Genomic DNA, 21,579 nt, shown 5'->3' on the forward strand with positions numbered 1-21,579 from the left:
CTTCATTCTCATGAAGTCAGTCAGATCCCGGGGTTGGATGGAGTCCCTGCTCCGTGGAAGGGCAGGACTCCTTTAGACAAGTAGATTAAGGGTCGGGTCGCCTCTTTCCTACTTCGGGATAATAAGGGCAAAGGAGGCGGCAATCTTAGACGGTGTGGAGACGGCAAAAGCGACGCTGGGAAAAGGTGCAGAATACGCGCCGTCCCGCGACCCCCGGGCCTGTCAGCTACTCACCGCCCACCTGCCCGCATTCTTGGTCTAAACTTACCAGGTGGAAGCTACAGCCTCCGGCTAGGAGTGAGTGAGTGAGTTGGATCGGGTCGACTTCCGTCGAGCTTAAAGCTGCTGCTGGGAAGCGGCTGAAACCCAGTGGCCGCAGCCGTGGCCACCGCCTCTGTTACTGGGGGGTCTCGCCTCCATCGCTGGCTGCGAGGTCTCTGAGGGCACGTGACCGGAAGTACAAAGGCGGGCCTGCGGGACACGTGACCCCAGAGCGCGGCCGCCATGACACCTTCCGTTAGTTCCCTCCCTCCCCCACCGGTTCCCGCCTGTTTCGTTTCCTCTCTCCGGTTTCGTGCGGTGAAGATCTCCGGAATCCTATCTGTCACACCCATTTGGCTTAGGGCTCCTCCGATCCCGGTTAACGGCATGTCTTCCGCTTGCGGCGACCCACCGACTGCAGGTGGTAGAGAGCGTAATTGCAACCGCGGCCTGAGGGGGTGGGACCACGCGCAAGGAGGGGCGTAATCGTCACGTGACAAGGAAGTGCCGTTAATAGCGTTATCCCCGCGTCCCCGGCGCTCCTGGGTGACGTAAGTCAGGCCGGGGAGGAGCGAGAAGGGAGAGACAAGTTCAAGTTCCGCTGTCAGTGCACGGTGAGTGGCTGGGTGCGGAGCCCAGAAGGTCCGGACCTCTGAAAATTGGGAGCTGCTGACCGGGATGTGGTGTGGCAGGGCTGGGACTTTTGGGCTCCTGGTCTGTGAGCCTGGCTTTGAAAACTTGGTTACCGGAACTCAAGAGGGCGTAATACAGTATTAATGTTATCGCTGTTAAAAAGGTAGTGGTTCCACTAGATGAGGAATTTATTGAGGTCGAGGACTGTGTATTTTTATCCTAGTATCTCCAGCGGTGCGTGAAGGCTGAGAACGTAGTAGATACTCAGAATGTTGAATGAATGAATGCAGTGACAAAATTTGTTGCAATTTCTCTAGGTGAGAATTCTCTGATTATTATTCATGGAAATAAAATCTGTTACTTCCTTTTCGCATTATTTCTTTAATTTTTGTTCCTTTCCTTGTCTCTTTCACAGCCCTTTCGTTCCATACAACTAGTGGGCCAAGAGAACGCTGTGATTTGTATTTGATGTGTGAACAGCAAACCCTGAATACGACTCTTTCACATTACCATTGAAATCGGGGAAATGGGAAGATGATTAGATCTGGACTTATCAGATGTGTATTCTCGGCTCAACTCTACCTTTTATTAGCCCTGTGAGCTTTGAACAAGCCAACCTTTTAAGAATTTGTTTTACTGATTGATTTTGGTAAGCATTTCTCACCCTCATCTATGGGCTTAATTTTTTTGATTGTTAGGATAGAGCTGTGACAGACTTCACAGAAGTGACATTTAAACTCAGTTTTGGAGAAAGATAAGGTTTTGTTAGATGGGATAAGAGTTTATGAACTGCATATTTTATTTTATTTATTTTTATTTTATTTTTTTAATATATTTTAGTTATTGATGGGCCTTTATTTTATTTATAAGCGGTGCTGAGATTCAAACCCAGGGCCTCACACATGCCAGGCAAGCACTCTACCACTGAGGCACGATCCCAGCCCCTGAACTGCATATTTTAAATCATGGAGGCACAACAAACTTATAGATTGAAAGAGGACCACACATAGTTCAGTATAGTTGGAGAATAGGAGAGAAGTAACAGGGAGATGAACTGGAGTAAGAAATAGAGATGAGATCTCCTCTACTGATCCCATTATAGAGGACCCAGCTTTATCTTTCATTATTCCATTCAGTGTTTCAACCAAAGACTGAATATGTGTTCTTCAAATATATTTTCATTTTTCCATCTCTATATCATTGCTTATTGTTGCACTATTTACTACCCTTTCCCTTTCTTTCCGAGAAGACCTACCTGGTGCTGGTGCTACTTCCCTTAGGAAGTTATCTGTGGTTCCCTTTAATTCAGTGTGATCCCTCTAATCCTTAAGTTCTAAAAAAGCACTTTGTTTATGTTTCTCTTATATCTGTATGTGGTATTTGTGTTTTTCTCCCTGTTTGATTGTAAATTGATTTCTGGAATTGTTTTACTTACTTTGTTCCCACCACTGTGCCTGATGTTGTATTAGCTACACAATAAAATGAATGAGTGAAAAAAATGAGAGAAGAATCTTTTTAGATCAGGAGTTCTCAAGTATTTTGAGTATAGCTCTACTAAATTTTTGGTTGGTTGTTTTTAAGCATTTTTCTTGTACATGTTGAATTGTATGAGACAAAATTACTACCAGAAAATAAGACTGTAGTATGTGTGTAATGGTACAGTTTTCTTTTTGCCTGGAAATTGGTGCCATTTCTCTCTCTCTCTCTCTCTCTCTCTCTCTCTCTCTCTCTCACACACACACACACACACACACACATAAATGTGTACCTGAGAATAGTTACTGAGACTAGTTGAACAGATAGGCAACTCTGTGTTAGTTTACAAAGTTCTCATTGGGCATTTGACTTTTGCTACCTAATATTCTTATCCCTGTTAATTCCTATCTAGTTTTTTTTATTCAAGCTTTTATTCTTTGTATTCCAATTCCCTGTACCTTACTTCTCACTTCATTCAACCAACATACATATCAGGCCCCTGCTGGGTTCAATGGAGAGATCTAGAGGCCTTAATTAAGCACTGTTAAAATTTTGGTTGATAAGTTTAATGCTTGCTGACAAGACTTTAGTATTTGAGGCCTTATCAACAGAATATTGCATTTAAATGAGAGACTCCTAAAGATTAACCACTCAAGTATAGTGGGGTTGCTGTTTTACTTCAAGGAACTTGACCAATTTTTCTTTTAAGCCCTACTATATCAATTTTACCTACTTACACTATAAGATAATGCAGTGGGATAGGTTGCTGGAGGGCCTTGAAATCTAGACATGATTTTGCTTTTGTTTTTGTTTTTTTACCAGCATGTTCAAAGTAGAATTAGTTGTTCTGTCTCATGTTTTCCTTATGTTCCCCACACATTTCTTTAATGCATCTTGAAATAATGGTGATCTTAAATTCTATTTTTGCAGATTTTTTTCAGGCAAGGAATACTGTGCCTGAACAAGTTTCACCTTTTTGACTAAATGACTTTTGTGCCAGTGATACCAGAGTCCTACAGCCATGTTCTTGCAGAGTTTGAGTCACTGGATCCATTACTCTCAGCCTTGCGTTTGGACTCCAGTCGTTTAAAGGTGAATTTCTTGATCCTTGTGTTAGTTTCATTTTCATATTCATGTTTTTATGTGCTCTATTATATTTCCCCCTGCTCTCTAGTTCTGTTTTGTGGAATCTTTTGTGTTCTTACCTGTCCTCATGATACCTTACGTAGGAGTAGCATAGTCATTAGCCCTTCCTCCCTCTCTTTCTTTCTTCTAGGGATGGAACTCAGTGGTCCTTTATGATTGAGCCATACCCCTAGTCCTTTTTATTTTATTGTGAAATAGGGTCTTGCTAAACTGCCCAGGCTGGCTGGAACTTGAGAGATCCTCCTGCCTCAGCCTTCCAAGATCCTGGAATTACAGGTGTGTGTCACCATGCCTGGCATTATAGCTCTTATGTGATATATTTTTTAAACTACCCTTTGAATTCTTCCCCACCTCTAGAAACCATGGTTCTAATAATTTTTTCCTTCTCAGTAATCTTGCTTTCTTCTCTCAGAAAGTAAAGCATGTTATTAAAATAATAGTATAAATGAGTATGCCCCCACATTACATTTTGAACAACATGAACCACTGCCTTATTCCAAAACAAGAAATTTGATATAACCACTGGTTAGGGAGCAGAGTAAAAATTAGCTGTGTGGGAAGTGTATAGTTCCCGTAATCTGAATTTTTTTGATTAAAGGCAGGATGATCTGATAAATAACAAAGTATCATAACTAATTCCAAAATAACTTGATTTTGCACTTTTGCTACTGTTCCAAAGTACATTTTAGCCTCTGAGGAGAGGGAAAATAGGAAACAATAGGCAAAGCAATATGAGCAACAATTGGGAGAGGTGATATCAGTTAGAAATATTTTTTAGCTGCAAGTTACAGAATACCTTACCTCAGTGACTTACACAGTTAAGATGTTTTTCATCTCATTGGAGGTTGGTGGTGCTGGGTTTTGTATAGTGGCCCAACAATGTCACTGAGGACTTAGGCTCTCCATCTTTCTCTCTCTTGTCATCATCTATATGTTGGCTTTTATTCATAGTTGCAAGATACATATCCTGCCTCCAGTTTTAATGTCCCTATTGTATCTCAAGCAAGAATAAGGGGGCCAAGGGCAGAGGGTTTGTTTTCTTGAAACTCTGCCTTTCCTCTGGGAAGGTAAAGCAATCTTAGCCTTTTTAGCTAGAATTGAGCTACATGGTTACCTCTGGCAACAAGGGAAAATGGGAAAGTGAATATTTAGGTTTTTCAGCTTCTGTGGTGAAAAGCAACAAAGTTGAAGAAGGTTGGTAATGTCTCTTAGTCAGCAAACCAATAATTGGCCACAGATTATTGGGCATAGCATGGCCACTGCTTTGTTTGGCAGGACAAGAGAGAAATCAGCAGACTGATAGGTTGGGGAGACATGGTAGTACGGGACCTGAATCTGTGCCCTCCAGAGTCTCACTTGCTCTAAGGACTGTGGTGTTTTGTGATGATTATGCAGACTAGAAGTTATTTAAGGGAGCAAATTGCTTTATCCCCTGGTAACTTACTTTGTCTTCCCCCATTGCAGTCAGCATTGGAATGACCTTAGCCAAGTTACACAAAATATGAATGGTCTAATAACTGGCTTTTGCCCAAAAAAGATTACTCATTTATACAATTGAGGCTATTCAGCCTTTTTGATATATAAATGTTCTTTGTTTGATATTTTTCAGTATTCTAGAATTAGAGAGTGAGTGCCATTATGTTGTATCCATCTGGTCAGAGGGTGGACTGAGGGGAGGAACCTGAACAGAAATCCTCATTATTTATTTCCAGTCTGTAGTTTATTTGGTTAAGTGGCTATGAGTATCTCATACATGTCTCTTCACATGATTTTAGTGCACAAGCATAGCTGTGTCTCGGAAATGGTTGGCTTTGGGCAGCTCAGGAGGAGGACTCAATCTCATTCAGAAAGAAGGCTGGAAGCACAGGCTATTTCTTTCACACCGGGTAAGACCAAGGGTAGCCTGTCACATACAATTAAGAGTATCTTTTGTAAATGTGAATTTCTCCAATATGATTAATCATTTAGAATAAAAGAAGGATGAAAACTTGGTACTTAAACATTTATTTTTCCTTTTGTGTCCTAGGAAGGTGCAATATCTCAGGTTGCTTGCTGTTTACATGATGATGATTACGTTGCTGTAGCTACCAGGTGAAAAATTGTTTTAAGACTATCTGATCTTTTCCAAATGCATTTCATTTTATTTTATTTTCAACCAAGAGATTGTATCGGGGAGCTACCTGAAGGGGAAGAAAAGGAGAGGCAGAGAGCAGAGAGAGGAGAGGAGGAGGGCAGTGAGAAAGATGATCAGAGAGGAAAGAGGAGAGAAAGAAGAGGAAGAGAGCAGAGAAAAAGAAGGCAGAGGGCAGAGAGTGTGTGCTTACAAGCTTCTGCTTAAGAAGGGTTGTATAGGGGATGTGTCGGGTGCTGATTGGCAGGGTGACTCAGGAACAGCTAGCAGACACTGTGTCCTTCAGGGATTGGTTGAGAAAACCTTTGAATTTGGCGCTCTTCAGCTTGATGCTGAAGGAGGAGAGGAGGGGGAGGGGTAAGGGATTCAGCGGGGAGTCTCCCACACACCCAACATTCCTCCCTTTTTGTTTTTGTGTTGGGTGCAGGGCGATGAGATTGTCTGGCTACTTCCTTCCAAATGCATTTTAAACTGAGGGTGGCCAGCCATCTCAATTTGCCTAGTACTGTCCCAGTGTTGACACTGAAAGTCCTGTCCAGATGGACCATTAGTCACTCTAGGATTTATAAAAAATGCTAATTTGAGTCAACAACATTTTAAAGGTCCTAAAAGAGGAAGGTCACATTTAATTTAGAACATTTAAGTTCTTCTGTTATGCTGGTTTGGCAACTAAAACAAGGAAATGAATAACTTGGCTCTTTACTTCCTTTTTTCTTTTTCTTTTTTTCCATATTTTTATTTGTGCATTATAATTGTACATAATGGTAGGATTGTTGTTACATATTTGTACATGCATATAATATAACAATATAATTTGCCGATATCATTCCCAGCATTTCCTGTTTCTCTACCCTCCCTCTGCCCTTTACTTCCTTTTTTTTTTTTCTGAAGAGCAAGTGTTTGTTTGTGTATTTAATATAATTGATGATACAATGTAGTTAAATTTTTATCTTTTTCAACACTGCCAAAAATTTGCTTCTGTCACTCAATTCTTGCAGTCAAGGTCTTGTAGTTGTTTGGGAATTAAATCAAGAGCGTCGAGGGAAACCAGAACGAATATACGTGTCTTCAGAACACAAAGGCCGAAAAGTTACAGCTCTCTGTTGGGACACAGCTGTTCTTAGAGTTTTTGTAGGTGATCATGTGGGGAAAGTTTCTGCAATCAAACTCAATACATCTAAACAAGCAAAGGTGAGAACCTCTCCAGTTCTTTATGTTTGTGATTAGAGATACTCAGTGTGATCTTATAGAACATTGAGTTAAAGGATACAATTTTATTCAATGTATTTCTGGGGGGACAGGTTTAAAGCACAGACCTAAGAGGTTTTGAGAATTGTTTGTAGTACATATGGCAGTACATATGACAGACTGTTTTCGTTTGATACTGTTGTAGAGTGGCTCTTGTGAACTGACTTCAATAATTTGCACATTGTCTATTGCTGTATTTCCTAACTCACCTGTCTGGTGCATTTAAATAATAATATTAATAATAATAGTATTCTTTAATACGAGGCCTTTGAGAAAGAAAAGATGTCTATTTACTAGTTATTAATAAAATGGCAAATACAGAAATGGCACCAATTGTTCAGTCTCCTGTTTTCCTGGCCCCTGTGTAGACCAAACTCATGGGTATAGGAATATTTTGTCTCAGGATAAATGTAACTTAATGTGAATGGAATCATAAAGGGACTTATGCTCAGATGTGTAGGTCCCCAGGCTTCCTGCCACACTTATTGCTTAAAAGGATGGGACTCAGGAAAAAAAAAAAAAAAAAAGGTTGGGACTCAGGTTACTCTAACAGAATGCTCCAGTCTGATTTTGAGACACTGCAGATCAGTTTCTCATTGTTTTGCTTCTCCAAGGCCTTTATATCACAGCTGGGATACAGCTGTTCTTAGAGTTTTTGTAGGTGATCATGTGGGGAAAGTTTCTCTTGTGATTCATTTTCAAGGAGAATTTTTGACAGAAAAGGAGACATCTAACTACAGTTGACTAAATTATTCTGTTTTAAATAAACACATCAGAATATTCTGGCTTGATCATCATGCCCCATCAAAGGTTGGTACTGGGGATTGAATCCCTGGCCTTATGAATGGTAGGCAAGTGCTCTACCACCTAGCTACATCATCAGCCCCTAAATTATCATTTGATTCAAAGTCCAGTTAAAACCCTTTACATAGTGTAGACTTAATTTGTCTTTTTCCCAAAGGGAGAAATATATCTATAGATGAAAAATTCTTTCACATGTTTCAAAACTTGCTTCAACTTTTTTATTCCAACCTCTAAGGTTACATAATCACAAACAGAGCTTTAAGGATTAAGCCTTAAGTTTGTATCAAATTATTTCATAAATTTTTTGAGAGTTAAATTTTCATATCCCTTTAGGCAAATTAAAATTTTGCCTATTTAAAAATTTTATTTTGTTATCCATGTCATTTTTATTTAAAAGAGGAGGAGATTTTATTTAAAGAAGAGGAGATTCTATGTAAATGTTATAATGAAATACTTTATTTTCTTCTGATGTCCCTTTTAGGCATCTGCTGCCTTTGTGATGTTTCCTGTTCAGACAATAACAACAGTTGACTCTTGTGTTGTGCAGTTAGATTATTTGGATGGAAGACTGCTTATATCTTCACTTACTCGATCTTTCTTGTGTGACACTGAGAGGTATGTTGACCAACCCCATGAGTCATCAGATAGATAGAAATTTAGGAGAGTCTCAGAAGTCATCTAGCACAAACCACTCAATGAATTATACAGATATTAATAAGGAACTGTTTGAATACAAGCTAATGTTGGCAAGTAGAGAGGAGGTGGAGGAGAGCGAGAAATGTGATGGGTGATCAAGACAAGTATTTAAAGAACCCAACCATGAAGCATAATCTTATAGAACGTTGAGTTAAAGGATGCAAAAGGCTAAAGGCTAAAGTCTTGTTCAATAGGAGAATCAGGAAGACTTCCCTGATTGTTGTTGCTGTTTTTAAAATTTGCTGTGTATTTAATAACATTTTACTTCAGAGTAAAATTGGCTGAAGAATTAAGAGCGTTATGAATTCAGCAATTATTTCACCAATATTTCAAAGGTGGATAAAATGTATGATGAATGGAAAGGAGTGTATTAGAGGTAGTCATGAAATATCACAAAAGAATGAGAAATAGCTGGAAGTGAGTATTATGTATCATTATACAAAGTTTCTCAGCTGTTTTTACTGCAGGGAGATTTTCACTGGCCAGTACCACCACCACCCCCAACTGGCCCTGGCTGGTTGGTTTGCTTGCTACCATACTTGTTAGAATCATTTATTCTTTTTAAAATTTATTATAGAAAAATTTGGCACACACAAAAATGAGATTGTATTATGAACCCCCCTCATTTCAAAGAGTGATAAGTTTGAGTTGAGTTGCAGTAATGTAGAACTTGCTGCAGAAGTAACATGCCTTAGGTATGCCCCTTTCTATTAGGTAGAATTCTGTTTTCAAGGATATGAATAGTAAAATAATTTAAAAATTCATTTATGTTAATTTTTTTTTAGTTTCAATGTATGTCCCCATTCAACAAACAGTATTTAAAAAGAAAACAATAACTGGGACTCTTAATGATTAACAAAAGTGATAGTTATGAATTTGCTTCTCCTGTCAGCTGTTGAACCAGGTGAATCTGAGAAGGAAAAGAACAAACAAAAATAAAGAACAATGATAGAGGAGAGAGAACATTGGATAATGGAACCTGACAATATGATATCAACTCCCTGTTCTGCCCCTATTTAAATCTTGCCAGTTTCCATATCCATAATGTAGAGATAGTTTTAAGGATATGAAAGTATTAATTAACCTCATGCTGTACTCTGGGTCTTTAGCACTGTATTAGACATAAAATATCAAGCAAGAAATATATCTTATTTCCCAAATAAGGAATTTAGGAAATAAAACCAAATTTTTTTTATTACCCTAAGTCCATATCAAAGTACTTTCACATCCATGATTTTATAGTAAAACATATTTTATGCATGGTGCAAATAAGTACAGGAATTTTTATTGAATTATTGGAGGTAATATAGTAAATGTATGCCAGAGTATAAATAGATCATTACTCAATAAGAGATATTTGCAGTGTACTGAGTGATTTCTGTGGATCAGACACTGCTATATATTTCGTATTCAACTAAGAAGGTATAATAAGACACTCCTTGATATATACCCCAGACTTAAAATCAGGATACTATAGTGAGACAGCCATATCAATGTTTATAGGAGCTCAATTCACAACAACTAAGTTAAGCAACTAACCTAGGTGTCCTTTAATAGATGAATAGATAAAGAAATTGTGGTATATAAACAAAGTGGAATATTACTCAGCCATAAAAAGAATGATTTTATGACTTTTGTCAGTAAATTTTTCTATAATAAATTTTAAAAAGAATAATTTTCTGGATCTGGAGAACTTATCATTCTAAGTGAAATAAGCCAGTCCCAAAATACAAAATGCCAAATGTTCTGTCTCATATGCAGAAGTTAACACACAACAAGGGGAAGTAGGGAAGAATAGTAGTTCATTGGATTAGACAAAGGGGAATGGAAGGAAGGGAAGAGAGATGGGAGTAGAAAAAACAGCAGAATGAATTGGACATAATTTTCCTTTGTTCGTATGTGAATACACCATTAGTGAAACTTCACATCATGAAAACCGTAAGAATGGGATCCTAATTAGGATAAGTTATACTCCATTTATGTATAATATATGAAATATACTCCACTATTGTGTATATCTAAAAAGAACAAATTAAAATTAAAAATAAAAGCATAGCAATGCCAATAAAGGAATTAAATTTCTAAATTAAAAATAAAAAGAAATAAGAAATGCCTTTTGTCCCAAAACATAATAATCTATTCAAATAGAAATAGTTGCCACTTATAATGTGGTCAGTACTATGAAAGCATAGTATAGGAAGCATGTAATTCAGCATATGAGAGTCAAGAAAGTTTCTCAGAGGAAGACTGCTGAAACTAAGTCATGAAGAGTAAGTAACAGGAAGTTTTAGGAAAAGGTAAACTCATCATTTATCACCTTCCATGTTTCTAGGCAGTGTACTCACTTTTTTTTTTTTTTTCCCTTGCAGTACTGGGGGTCGGACCCAAAGCCTTGCATATGCTAGGCAAGCACTCTACCCTTTAAAAAATTTTTATTTTTATTTTGAGACAAGATCTCACTAAGTTTTCCAGTCTTATTTAGTTGCCCAGGTGGACTTTGAACTTTTTATTTGATTTAATTTTTTTGGTACTTGGGTTTCAACCCAGAGTTGTTCAACCACTAAGTCCCATCCCCAGCCCTTTTTTTTTGTTTGTTTTTTTAGACTGCAAAAAGGACACATTTACTCTTTTTTTGTGTGTGTGTATATAGATATTATGTATTAATTAACACTGAATGTTTTTAATGAGTTTTCTGGCAGAAGCCCAGCCCTTTTTTTATGTTTTTTTTAAATATTTTTTTAAATGTTGATGAACCTTTATTTTATTCATTTATTTATATGCGGTGCTGAGAATCAAACCCAGTACTTCAAACATGCTAGGCAAATGCTCTACCACTGAGCCACAACCCCAGCCCTTTTATGTTTTATTTTTAGACAGAAGTTTGCTAAGTCCTTAAGACCTTGCTGAGTTGCTGAGGTGTATCTCAAACTTGCAATCCTCATGCCTTAGCCTCCCAAGTCTCTGGGATTACAGCTATGCACCACTGCACCCAGCTCAAATACTTTGATGTATTTAAATCATGTAATCCTAAGTGGACAGAATGTTCCAAGATATGTTTCAGAGGGACGTAGCATTTTGGGGAAAGATGAGTTTATTGGATGTTTGTGGTGATGACGTATCTTAGAGATAGAGGTGGAAAGGTAGAGTCATGGCTTCCATGGGATGTCCAGAGAGCATTGTATTGCACAAGGACTTTAGGGTTCAAGCATGTATGATGAAATGGTTTGGTGGCACTCACCTTTTCGATTGAAACAGGTTTTTCCATCAATTCTGATCTCTCATTCTATGGATAATAAACTGAGTACTAATGTGAAGAGGTTTGCTTCCGGTCACAGAAATAGTGCAGAGCTCTATTTTAACCTTTCTATTATATTGTTCTTTCCAGCATAATACTAATATGAAGAAGAAAGAGAACATTGTGGGTGGGATTATCATGGCCATGCTGATTCATAATGCCATTGTCTTTAACTTTTTTGTAAGTAAACATAGTGTCTCTTCCTTTCTGGTCATTAGAGAAAAGTTTTGGAAAATTGGAAACAAGGAAAGAGATGGAGAATATGGAGCTTGTTTCTTCCCTGCAAGGTGTTCTGGGGGCCAGCAACCTTTGATATTTTGTGCTCGTCCTGGCTCCAGGATGTGGGAAGTGAACTTTGATGGGGAAGTTATAAGTACACATCAGTTCAAGAAACTCCTCTCATTGCCACCTCTGCCTGTGATTACTCCAAGGTAATGATTTGTGTGGCTGATTGGGATTATTTGAGGAATTTTCTTGGAGGTTGGATTAAAATCTCGGATCTTCTCCTATCTGTTAAAGATTTTGTTATACCTCTTAAGAACTAAGTAGAATTTTTATCAAAAGATAAAGCCTCTAATCAGTTGTCTTTCCTCTGATTGGAGTTAATTGAATAAGGGCAGATGCATTTCAGCTCTTGAAATTGTTTTGGCGCTGAAAATTGCACAATATTGGGAAAACTTTATAATTTTTAGGTTGTGAGTAAATCATTAATGTATGTGTTTGCTTCCTAGATCAGAACCTCAATATGATCATACAATTGGATGTTCCCAGTCTTTGTCTTTTCCCAAACTCTTGCATCTTAGGTAAGTTTTTCCCTTGGCTTTTCCTTTTATTCAAAGGCAGTTTGGTTTTATTTATTTAGTTTTGGTTCTGGCACTGAACCCAGACCCTTGTGCGTACTAAGTAAGTTCTCCACCCCTGAACCATACCCTACCTAGTTAATTTCTTTGGTGGGTTGGGGGGAACATTTTTGTTGTTGTTGTTTTGTTTTTTTATAGTGCTGGGAATTAAAGCCAGAGCCTCTTGCATGTTGGCAAGTATTATACCAGTGAGCAATATATACCCTTAGTCCTCCCCTGACTTTTTTTGGGGGGACAGGCTGGCTTTGAGCTCCTGGACTCAAGCAATCTTCCTGCCTCAACCTCCCAGGTAGATGGGACTACATGTTACAGATTACCACACCTAGCTCTCCCATTTTTTATTTTGTGATGTTAGGACCTAACCCAGGGCCTTATCCAAAATACTCTGTTGTTGAATTATAAGCCCAGTCCCTAGTAGCTTGCTTTCTTTTTTTGATCTTTATTTATTTACTTATGTGGTGCTGAGGATCAAACCCAGGGCCTCACGCATTTGAGGCAAGCACTCTACCACTGATCTACAGCCCACCACCCCCCCCGCCCCGCTCCCAATAGCTTTTTAAAATTGTTTTTTTACCTTTTTGGAAAGTTAGAAAATGACTAGTTACATGAAATACTCTGTATAAGAGGAATAAGACTGGGGATATAGCTCAAGGGTAGAGTGCTTGTCTAGCATGCCCAAGGCCTTGGTTTGATCTCCAACACCAACACCAAAAAAAAAAAGGAAAATGAAAGAGAAAATACTTTTTCACATATGCAGAATTATAAAGCACCACTTGGGGGAAAAAAAAGGTGTGGGAAAACAAAAGAAAATCCCTTTCCAAACCAACTGGAGAGTCTATAATTGTCAGGGAACATCTGACAATTGGTATTCATTCTCTTATAATATCTTCTACCTGTTGGGGTGATATAATGAAAGCAAGTCCCTGACTAAAATCTACCTCATAGATATATGTTTATTAATAGGCAGGCACAAACATAGTTGTAGAACTTGTTCTTGAAATCTTGTTAAAATTTCAACTTTCTGCTTTTTAGAGACTCTGACAAATATCTTGCATGCAAGATCTATTCAAGGCAGACTCAGCCCTATTCTAACTTCAAGTTAAGTTAGCCTTCTAGGTGCATTAGATACAAAATCCATATTAAGTGCCAGCACAGAGTCCACTGTAGAGGTTGTCAGCTTCTGGGTCTGCCGATTACTATACCTTATTCTACAAGGGTATGAGTATTAATATATAATTTCCCATTAATCTCTGTGCTGGAACTCTACTTATTTCATCAGTGAAAAATTATTTCTAATGTCCTTAGGCTAATTAATAAGATCTCTAATGCTGATTTAGAAAATGGTATTTAGAGTTTTTTATAGGGCACACTAGAGTGTGGACTTCACTGGGGATTGAACCCAGGGATGCTCAACCACTGAGCCACATACCCAGCCCTTTTTTATTTAGAGATAGGGTCTTGCTAAGTTGCTTAGGGCCTTACTAAGTTGCTGAGGCTGGCTTTGAACTACTGATTGATCCTCTTGCCTCAAGGTCTCCGAAGCTGCTGGGATTACAGGCATGCACCATCGCACCTGGCTGGAGTGTGGACTTCTGTTTGAGTTCTTTTAAAGAGTAACTAATCACTCTTAGAATGTGATTTGTGATTTTTGTGTGTGGGGGGGGATACTGGGGTTTAAGCCCAGGGACATTCTACCATTGAATTACATCCTTAGCCCTTTTTGTTTTTGTATTAAGACAGAATCTTTCTAAGTTGTTGACATTGGCCTCAAACTCAGCCTTCTCAGTGCCTTGGATTAAAGGTGCATGCCACCATGCCAACTTAGAATGTGATTTTTAAAAATACAGTTTATTAGCAGGGCTCGGTGGCGCACACCTGTGATCCATGGGCTCACACGAGGCTGAGACCGGGGATTGCAAGTTCAAAGCCAGCCTCAGCAATGGTGAGGTTCTAAGCAACTCAGTGAGACCCTGTCTCTAAAATACAAAACAGGGCTGGGAATGTGGCTCACTGATAGAGTGCCCCCTGGGTTCGATACCCAGTACCAAAAAAAATAAAAAGGCAGTTTATTAGTGAGGCCCTGAGCAATTTAACGAGATAAAAAATAAAAAGACTGGAGATATACCCTCCCACACACAAATAAAACAACAACCAAAAAACAATTAAGTGGGGCATGATGGCATTTTCTTGTATCCCAGTGACTCAGGAAGCTGAGTTGGAAGAATCACAAGCTTAAGGCCAGCTTCCACAAATAAAGACCCTGTCTCAAAAAATAAGCTGTGTGCAGTGGTGCTTGTTTGTAATCCCAGCTACTTCGGAAGCTGAGGCAAGAAGATCAAAAGTTTCAGGCCAGCTTCAGCAACTTAATAAGAACCTGTCTCAAAATGAAAAAAAAAAAAAAGAAGGGAGGTGGAGCTAGGGATGTAGTTTAGTAGTACAGCACCCTGGGTTCAATCTTATGTACAACAAAAGTAAATAAATAACAAATATAAAATAAATAAAAGCACTGGGGATGTAGCTCGGTGGTAAAGGCCCCGGGTTCAATCCCTAATACTGCAATTAAGTAAATAAATAAAAATAAAGAACTGTCAATGTTAATTAGTTGCCACCAAGGGCAAAGTAAAAATTAATTCATGTACATTACATTCACTAAACCAAAGTATGTAAAAATGAATTATAGACCTTTTAACATTTAATAAACCCATTATTCATCCTGAAAGTTATTGGAGGAACGCAGCTAATTATTTGCCTATACTTCATAAAGCATATTAAAACCTCTTCCTTTATTAGGGGCCTTCCTTTATGGCATTCTTCAGTTATAATTAAATATTAATATTTATAAACCCATCCTGCTCCTAAACAGTAAGCTTGTTGAGGGCTTCATGGCTATTTTGTTCACTGTTGTATTCTCAGTGCTTGGCTTAGTGCCTGGTACATAAAGTACTTAGTTAACTATAACGTGATATGTGGGGTGATAAGTTGGGTGATAGTATGGCCTCGCTGTGTAGTAGAAAGCATTCTTCCTCAGAAATATGCTTGATTTTCCTAGTAATTATCCTTCAAGTTTGGTTATTTAAAACTCTCGTTATAGTTCCTGCCGTGGCAAATGGAGCCTTTCATGATGTAGCTTGGCCTACTCCTCAGCTTAAATAATAATTAATGTCACTTTGCTTTTGCTAACTCCCCCAGCAGGCTTGGGTTAGGTACTTGTTCCCATGCACTGTTGTCAAACCTCATTTATTCCTCCATCATCACCACTATCTTACTATGTTATGAATATCCATTCTAGTACCACAGCACTAGGCACATTGAAGGCTCTTAAACAATGACTAATTCAGTGGAAAGTTTCTTGAAAAACATGAGTAGGAGGGCTTCTTATTGTCCTTGTTAATTTACTTTTTCCTCCATTTTTGTGTCCTAAATTATGTTTATTGGCACAACCTACAAAACTCATAAGGGAACATTCTAATATCCTATACTTTGTTTTTTTTCTGGTACATAGATAACACTTTCTTTTTTTGGGGGAGATACTGGGGATTGAGCTCAGAGGCACTTGACCACTGAGCCACATCCCTATCCGTAATTTGTATTTTTTTATTAGACACAGTGTCTCACTGAATTGCTTAGCACCTCGATAAATTGCTGAGGCTGGCTTTGAACTTGAAATCCTCCTACCTCCGCCCCCTGAGCTGCTAGGATTATAGGCATGCGCCACTGCACCTGGCTAACACTTTCTTTTCTTGAATTTGTAAACAATGCTGTTAGGCTTATGTCCCAATTTATTTATTATTAGTAAAGTAATAAAGGGATGAAAAATGTATAAATTTTAATTGTCAGCTCTAATTTTAGTCACCACCCCCAATTTAACCTAGGTTACTATTTCTAAGAAATTTTTCAGGCTGAATATCAAGTTTAATATAAAAAATTATGACCTCTTATTTCTTTACTCAGATAAGAGTATATATCATATATTTTCTCCTCTGGCTCTTGAAGACAGCCTTCCCAATTTTACTTACTTTGCACTGTAATGCTGACCTTATCTTCCATCTTTATGACAAAGATAACTTTCCTCTAGGGCCAGTGATCTGGACAGAATGTTAATATTTGTATATATTGTATGTATTGATCCAAGTCCTATAAAGTATCACTCTTAGGTTCATTACCTCAAGGAACCATTTTTAGTATTCTTGGGGACAAAGAAAATATTATTCCTATGCTTAAGATTATACTTAATTGGATAAATGTGGTTTATTTCTAAAAAGAAAAAAAAGTTTAACAATAAAAAACAAGAATTGTGGGCTGGGGCTCAAGCGGTAATGCGCTCACCTGGCATGCGCGCGATGGTGGGTTCCATTCTCAGCACCACATAAAAATAAAATAAAGATTTGTGTCCACCGAAAAATAAATATTAAACAATTCTCTCTCTCTCTCTCTAAAAAAAAAAAATACAAGAGTTGTAACAGAGTAGTACATGACTAAGTACATGAGTGAATTCACAAGAAATAGATGTGAGTACAGGAAGAGGCACAGTTGCTATGGGGCTGTGGGAAAGGATTTCAGAGGGTAGTTGAACCTTGGCTGATCCTTGATAGGGAGCTATAGTGAGAACCCTGTATATTGGGGAATGTCCTGACTAGGGTTAAGGAAAGGAAATTATCAGTGGTATATATACATTAGTAGCAGCCTTGAGAAGGTACATGAGATATATGAGATACACTCATATGAGTCAATGGTATGAAGAAAAGAACAGGAGAAATGGAGAGAACCCAGAGTCCTGGAGAGGCAGACAGAGACCCAAGAAAGAACTGTATCCTAGAGTCTGGGAAATGGAACTCAAGAAAGAAGGAACAGTCTTCTGCCTGGGATTAGTGAAGGATTATTGGGTTTGGCAATTAGGAAATCTGTTACTTTTGATAATTCAATAAAATGAAATACTTAGTATACTGGATAACAGGGTAGATTACTGAGAATAAATGAGGGAGAAAATAGATTCTGTGAGGTATAAGAGGGAAAAAAATGTCCAGGTTTGGGAGCTAGACCATCCTTAGTTTCATTTTCTGACTCTTCTGTCTTCATGCTGAATGGGTTTGGGCATATTATGTCATCTCTCTCAGATTTGGTTTTCTTTTTTGTAAAATAAGGATGGGCTATGAAGTTAGATGATATAGGTGGAGCCCTTGATAAATCTTCTGGCATGTATGTGACCAGATGCACTCAATCTTTTGTCATATACACACAATTAACAAAATTAGAATATTATCATTTCTAAAAGTGGCTAACTAGAGCAATGATTGATTGGCAGTAAGATGTTCGTCTTTAAATGAGCCCCTATCATATCAAATACAAGAAGCTTAACTACTTTAATAAATGTCGGGTAAGTCGTCCCTAAGCTTTTCTTTCTCCAGATACCAGCCATTTCTTTTTCTAGAAGGTCTTTAGTGTATGTGTCTGAATTTTCCCAATCTGGCATCATTTTATGCACTTTTTTTTGTGTGTGTGTATGCTGTTATAGACAGAAAGGAGAGTATTAAGATTTGATTAGTTGGATCACTGTTGTATTTTCTTTGTATGGTCTGATTTTATTTTAATACATAATGTGAGGATCTAAATTCAGGGAAATATATCTGCCGCAGTCTGACTGGGCACAATTCAGGAGCCACTTGTCAAAAGAAACAAACTTTATTTTTAAAACTACAAACGCCAAACAAAACAGCTCCTCAGGAAAAACCCTCAGAGCCCAACTGCCACCACCGGCTTCCACAAGCCTCTCCCCCACACCAACCACCACCTCCCACAATCCTCCTGCTCTTGAGGCCGATTGGCTAGGTCGCGTGGGCGGAGCCAAAGAAGTCCCCCAATGAGCAGTTCCGTAGTCTGAAGGGCAGGGAAACAGCCCAATGAACATGACTGCAGAGGAGCCAATCAGCTAGATGTTGCTGGGGCCACTGTGAGCCAATCATCAGCTGGCAGCTTGAAGGGCAGGGAAACAGCCCAATGAACATCACCGCAGAGGAGCCAATCAGCTAGATGTTGCTGGGGCCACTGTGAGCCAATCATCAGCCGGCAGCTGGAAGTTTGCTGGCAGCTGGAAGTTTGCTGGGGCCCCTTTGGCTGTGGCTCTCAACATCTCCCCCTCTCTGTTTAAACGACAAGCATGTGGCTTAGGGACCGTGCCTGCCTTAGGTTGTCCAATACTACATATGGTCCTTACCCGTCTTCGGATGAGCTGACCTCAGGGCGTCAGCCTCCTGTCTTAGGTTGGTACCATTGTAATTGGATCTTACCCGTCATTGACTACCGGTCCAGTATACAGCCACACCTGTGGAGAGGTACCAGCGGGGGGGGGGGGGGGTGAGGTTCTTTGCCTCACCTCTGTTGGCCCCCAAATAGCTGAACGATCATTACAAGCAGAAGGGAGGAAGATATACCAAATCAATACTCCAATACTACCACAAGTCGCTGCACCAACAGATAGTTCACAATGCATACAAGTGAGTTCACAATGCATACAAGTGACACATAGTTTAGGCAAGTTCTGTAAGCGGTTCAGTGATGGCTATTGCAGAGACTGTAGATTAGTTTTATCTTTGTCTTCACCGGCACAGGGATGAAGATAGGAATTCTGGCAATAATGGCTAAAGAAAAAATTATATAACATTCTAGAAGGTACTAAAAGAAAACAATTTTCTTAACAATTTACATTGTCTTCACCGGCACTGGGATGAAGATAGAAAGTCTGGCAATAATAGCTAAAGAAAACATTGTGTAACATTCCAGAAGGCACTAAAAGAAAACAATTTTCTTAACAATTTACATTATCTTCACTGGCACTGGGATGAAGATAGAAATTTTGGCAATAATGGCTAAAGAAAACATTGTGTAACATTCCAGAAGGCACTAAAAGAAAACAATTTTCTTAACAATTTACATTATCTCCACCGGCATTGGGATGAAGATAAGAATTTTGTCAATAATGGTTAATATTAATAATTGTGTATCATTCTAGAAGGCACTAAAAGGAAACAATCTTCTTAACAATTTACATTATCTTGAAAAGAATTATTAAATATAATGAAAAGGATAGGTGAAAGTAAACAAACAGATCTGTTAACCTTTTTTTGTTTACATATTAAAACAATTCTTAACAGTTATTTACCCAATTTAAATTAAACCATTTAAATCACGTGAATAAAAAAAAAAATTTTTGGATCCTTTTTTTTTTTATGAGCGCTCATCATATATGATATATGGACATATGTACATTCAAACACATAACACAAAACACAAGTGTGCACACATAATACATACAACACATAACATAATGGTAAAGGCCTTATAACTTTTTACAGGTGAAATCTCCATTGCAATGTTTAACAACTCTATAGTAAAAAAAATATATATATATAGAACTGATCAGCAAAACATTAACCTAGGTCTGTATGAGCTCAAAAAACAAAATAGAACTTCATGATATGGGAAAGGGCAATAATAAAATAGATATTGAAAAAAGCATCCTGGTTCTGTCGCAGATGTAAGGATAGCCAAATTGGAGTTTTGGATATCAGCTGTTATGGATTTGAGCCAAATCATCTTCTTTTTGGTCTGTAGAAATTGCTTTAGTTAATCTCTCTGGAATCCAAATCGGCTGCTGTTCTCCCTGTGGAAACACAAAAACAGGCCCCCGACTCCAGACAATCACTGGGTCAGGACTTTAGTTAATCTCTCCGGAATCCAAATCGGCTGCTGTTCTTCCTGTGGAAACACACAAACAGACCCCCGACTCCAGACAATTACTGGGTCAGGACCTTTCCATTGTCCTGTTAGAATATCTTTCCAAAGTACCTTGGGCTTATGTACATTTTTTGGACACATATGCCTTTCTGCAGCACTAAGTCCTGATGAATCTAAATTTAAAAAGTTTAGAGTAAAAAGGGTTATTTTAAGTTTATCTTTGGGGAATATATACCCCTTCCCAATTCCGTCTTTTTGCTTTAATAAGTACATTTTAATAGTTTGATGAGCTCTTTCAACTATGCCTTGTCCCTGTGGATTGTATGGGATTCCTGTTATATGAGTAATGCCAAATGATGAGCAAAATTGTTTAAAAGAAGTAGACGTATAACCAGGGGCATTATCTGTTTTTAACTGTTTTGGAATGCCCACAGTGGCAAAATTTTGTAAGCAATGAGCTATAACATCTTTAGTTTTTTCTCCGGCATGAAGGGAGCCCATCAAAAATCCAGAAGAAGTATCAACTGTAACATGCAAATATTTTAATTTTCCAAATTCTGGCAAGTGTGTGACGTCCATCTGCCAAATATGGTTAGGTATCAATCCTCTAGGATTGACTCCAAGATTAACTTGTGGTAAAAAGGTCACACAATTTTGACATTGTTTTATTATTTGTCTAGCTTGTTCCTTAGTTATTTTAAAACGCTTTTGTAAAGTATTAGCATTGACATGGAACCTTTTATGAAAATTTATAGCTTCTTCTAGTATAGAGAAAATATGTACGTCATGTGTAGTTTTATCTGCTAAATCATTGCCCAAACTAAGGGCTCCAGGCAATCCTGTATGTGCCCTGATATGTCCTATAAAGAATGGATCTTTTCTGTCCCAGATTAAACTTTGTATAGTGGAAAATAAAGAGAAAACAGTAGAAGAAGGGGAAATCCTACCAGCATCTTCAAGGGATACTATAGCATTAACTATATACTGACTATCAGAAAATAAATTAAATACAGAATCTTTAAACATCACAAAAGTTTGTAATACTGCATTAAGCTCTACCTTTTGAGCTGATTGTTTGGGTACTAAAAATGTAAAAGTTCGATCAGGGGTAACTATTGCTGCTGTACCATTATTTGATCCATCAGTGAATATATTTGGAGCATTCATGATAGGTGTTTTTCTTGTCATTTTTGGAAAAATTACAGGATGCAATGACCAAAAAGACAATAAAGGATTAGATGGTAAGTGGTTATCAAATGAAACATTAGATTTGCACATGATTATTGCCCAAGTATTTA

At 38.2% G+C, this 21,579-nt stretch overlaps 2 protein-coding genes across 5 annotated transcripts in view; one reads left to right on the forward strand and one right to left on the reverse strand.

The window, feature by feature from the left end:
• Gtf2h1 (general transcription factor IIH subunit 1) overlaps nucleotides 1–358 on the reverse strand; it is a 33,508-nt gene extending 33,150 nt beyond the window's left edge. For both annotated transcript variants that reach the window (XM_026414484.2, XM_026414485.2), the window contains exon 1: nucleotides 269–358. The gene's annotated coding sequence lies outside the window, so the exon portion shown is untranslated. The remainder of the gene's footprint in view (nucleotides 1–268) is intronic.
• Nucleotides 359–785: 427 nt separating this feature from the next.
• The window catches only part of Hps5 (HPS5 biogenesis of lysosomal organelles complex 2 subunit 2), a 45,352-nt gene continuing 24,558 nt past the window's right edge, over nucleotides 786–21,579 (forward strand). The window contains exons 1-10 of one of the 3 annotated variants that reach the window (XM_026414480.2): nucleotides 834–875; nucleotides 1,118–1,211; nucleotides 1,310–1,543; nucleotides 3,301–3,462; nucleotides 5,292–5,402; nucleotides 5,543–5,607; nucleotides 6,646–6,838; nucleotides 8,181–8,314; nucleotides 11,909–12,121; nucleotides 12,422–12,493. In XM_026414480.2, the coding sequence (XP_026270265.2) occupies nucleotides 3,355–3,462; nucleotides 5,292–5,402; nucleotides 5,543–5,607; nucleotides 6,646–6,838; nucleotides 8,181–8,314; nucleotides 11,909–12,121; nucleotides 12,422–12,493 (896 nt within the window). In that variant the 5' untranslated portion in view covers nucleotides 834–875; nucleotides 1,118–1,211; nucleotides 1,310–1,543; nucleotides 3,301–3,354. Of the gene's footprint in view, nucleotides 876–897; nucleotides 1,212–1,309; nucleotides 1,544–3,300; nucleotides 3,463–5,291; nucleotides 5,403–5,542; nucleotides 5,608–6,645; nucleotides 6,839–8,180; nucleotides 8,315–11,908; nucleotides 12,122–12,421; nucleotides 12,494–21,579 lie in introns of those variants that run through there. The other 2 variants (XM_026414481.2, XM_026414479.2) reach the window with 2 other exon arrangements.

This window comes from Urocitellus parryii, chromosome 4, assembly GCF_045843805.1.
Source record: "Urocitellus parryii isolate mUroPar1 chromosome 4, mUroPar1.hap1, whole genome shotgun sequence".
Taxonomy (NCBI): domain Eukaryota; kingdom Metazoa; phylum Chordata; class Mammalia; order Rodentia; family Sciuridae; genus Urocitellus; species Urocitellus parryii.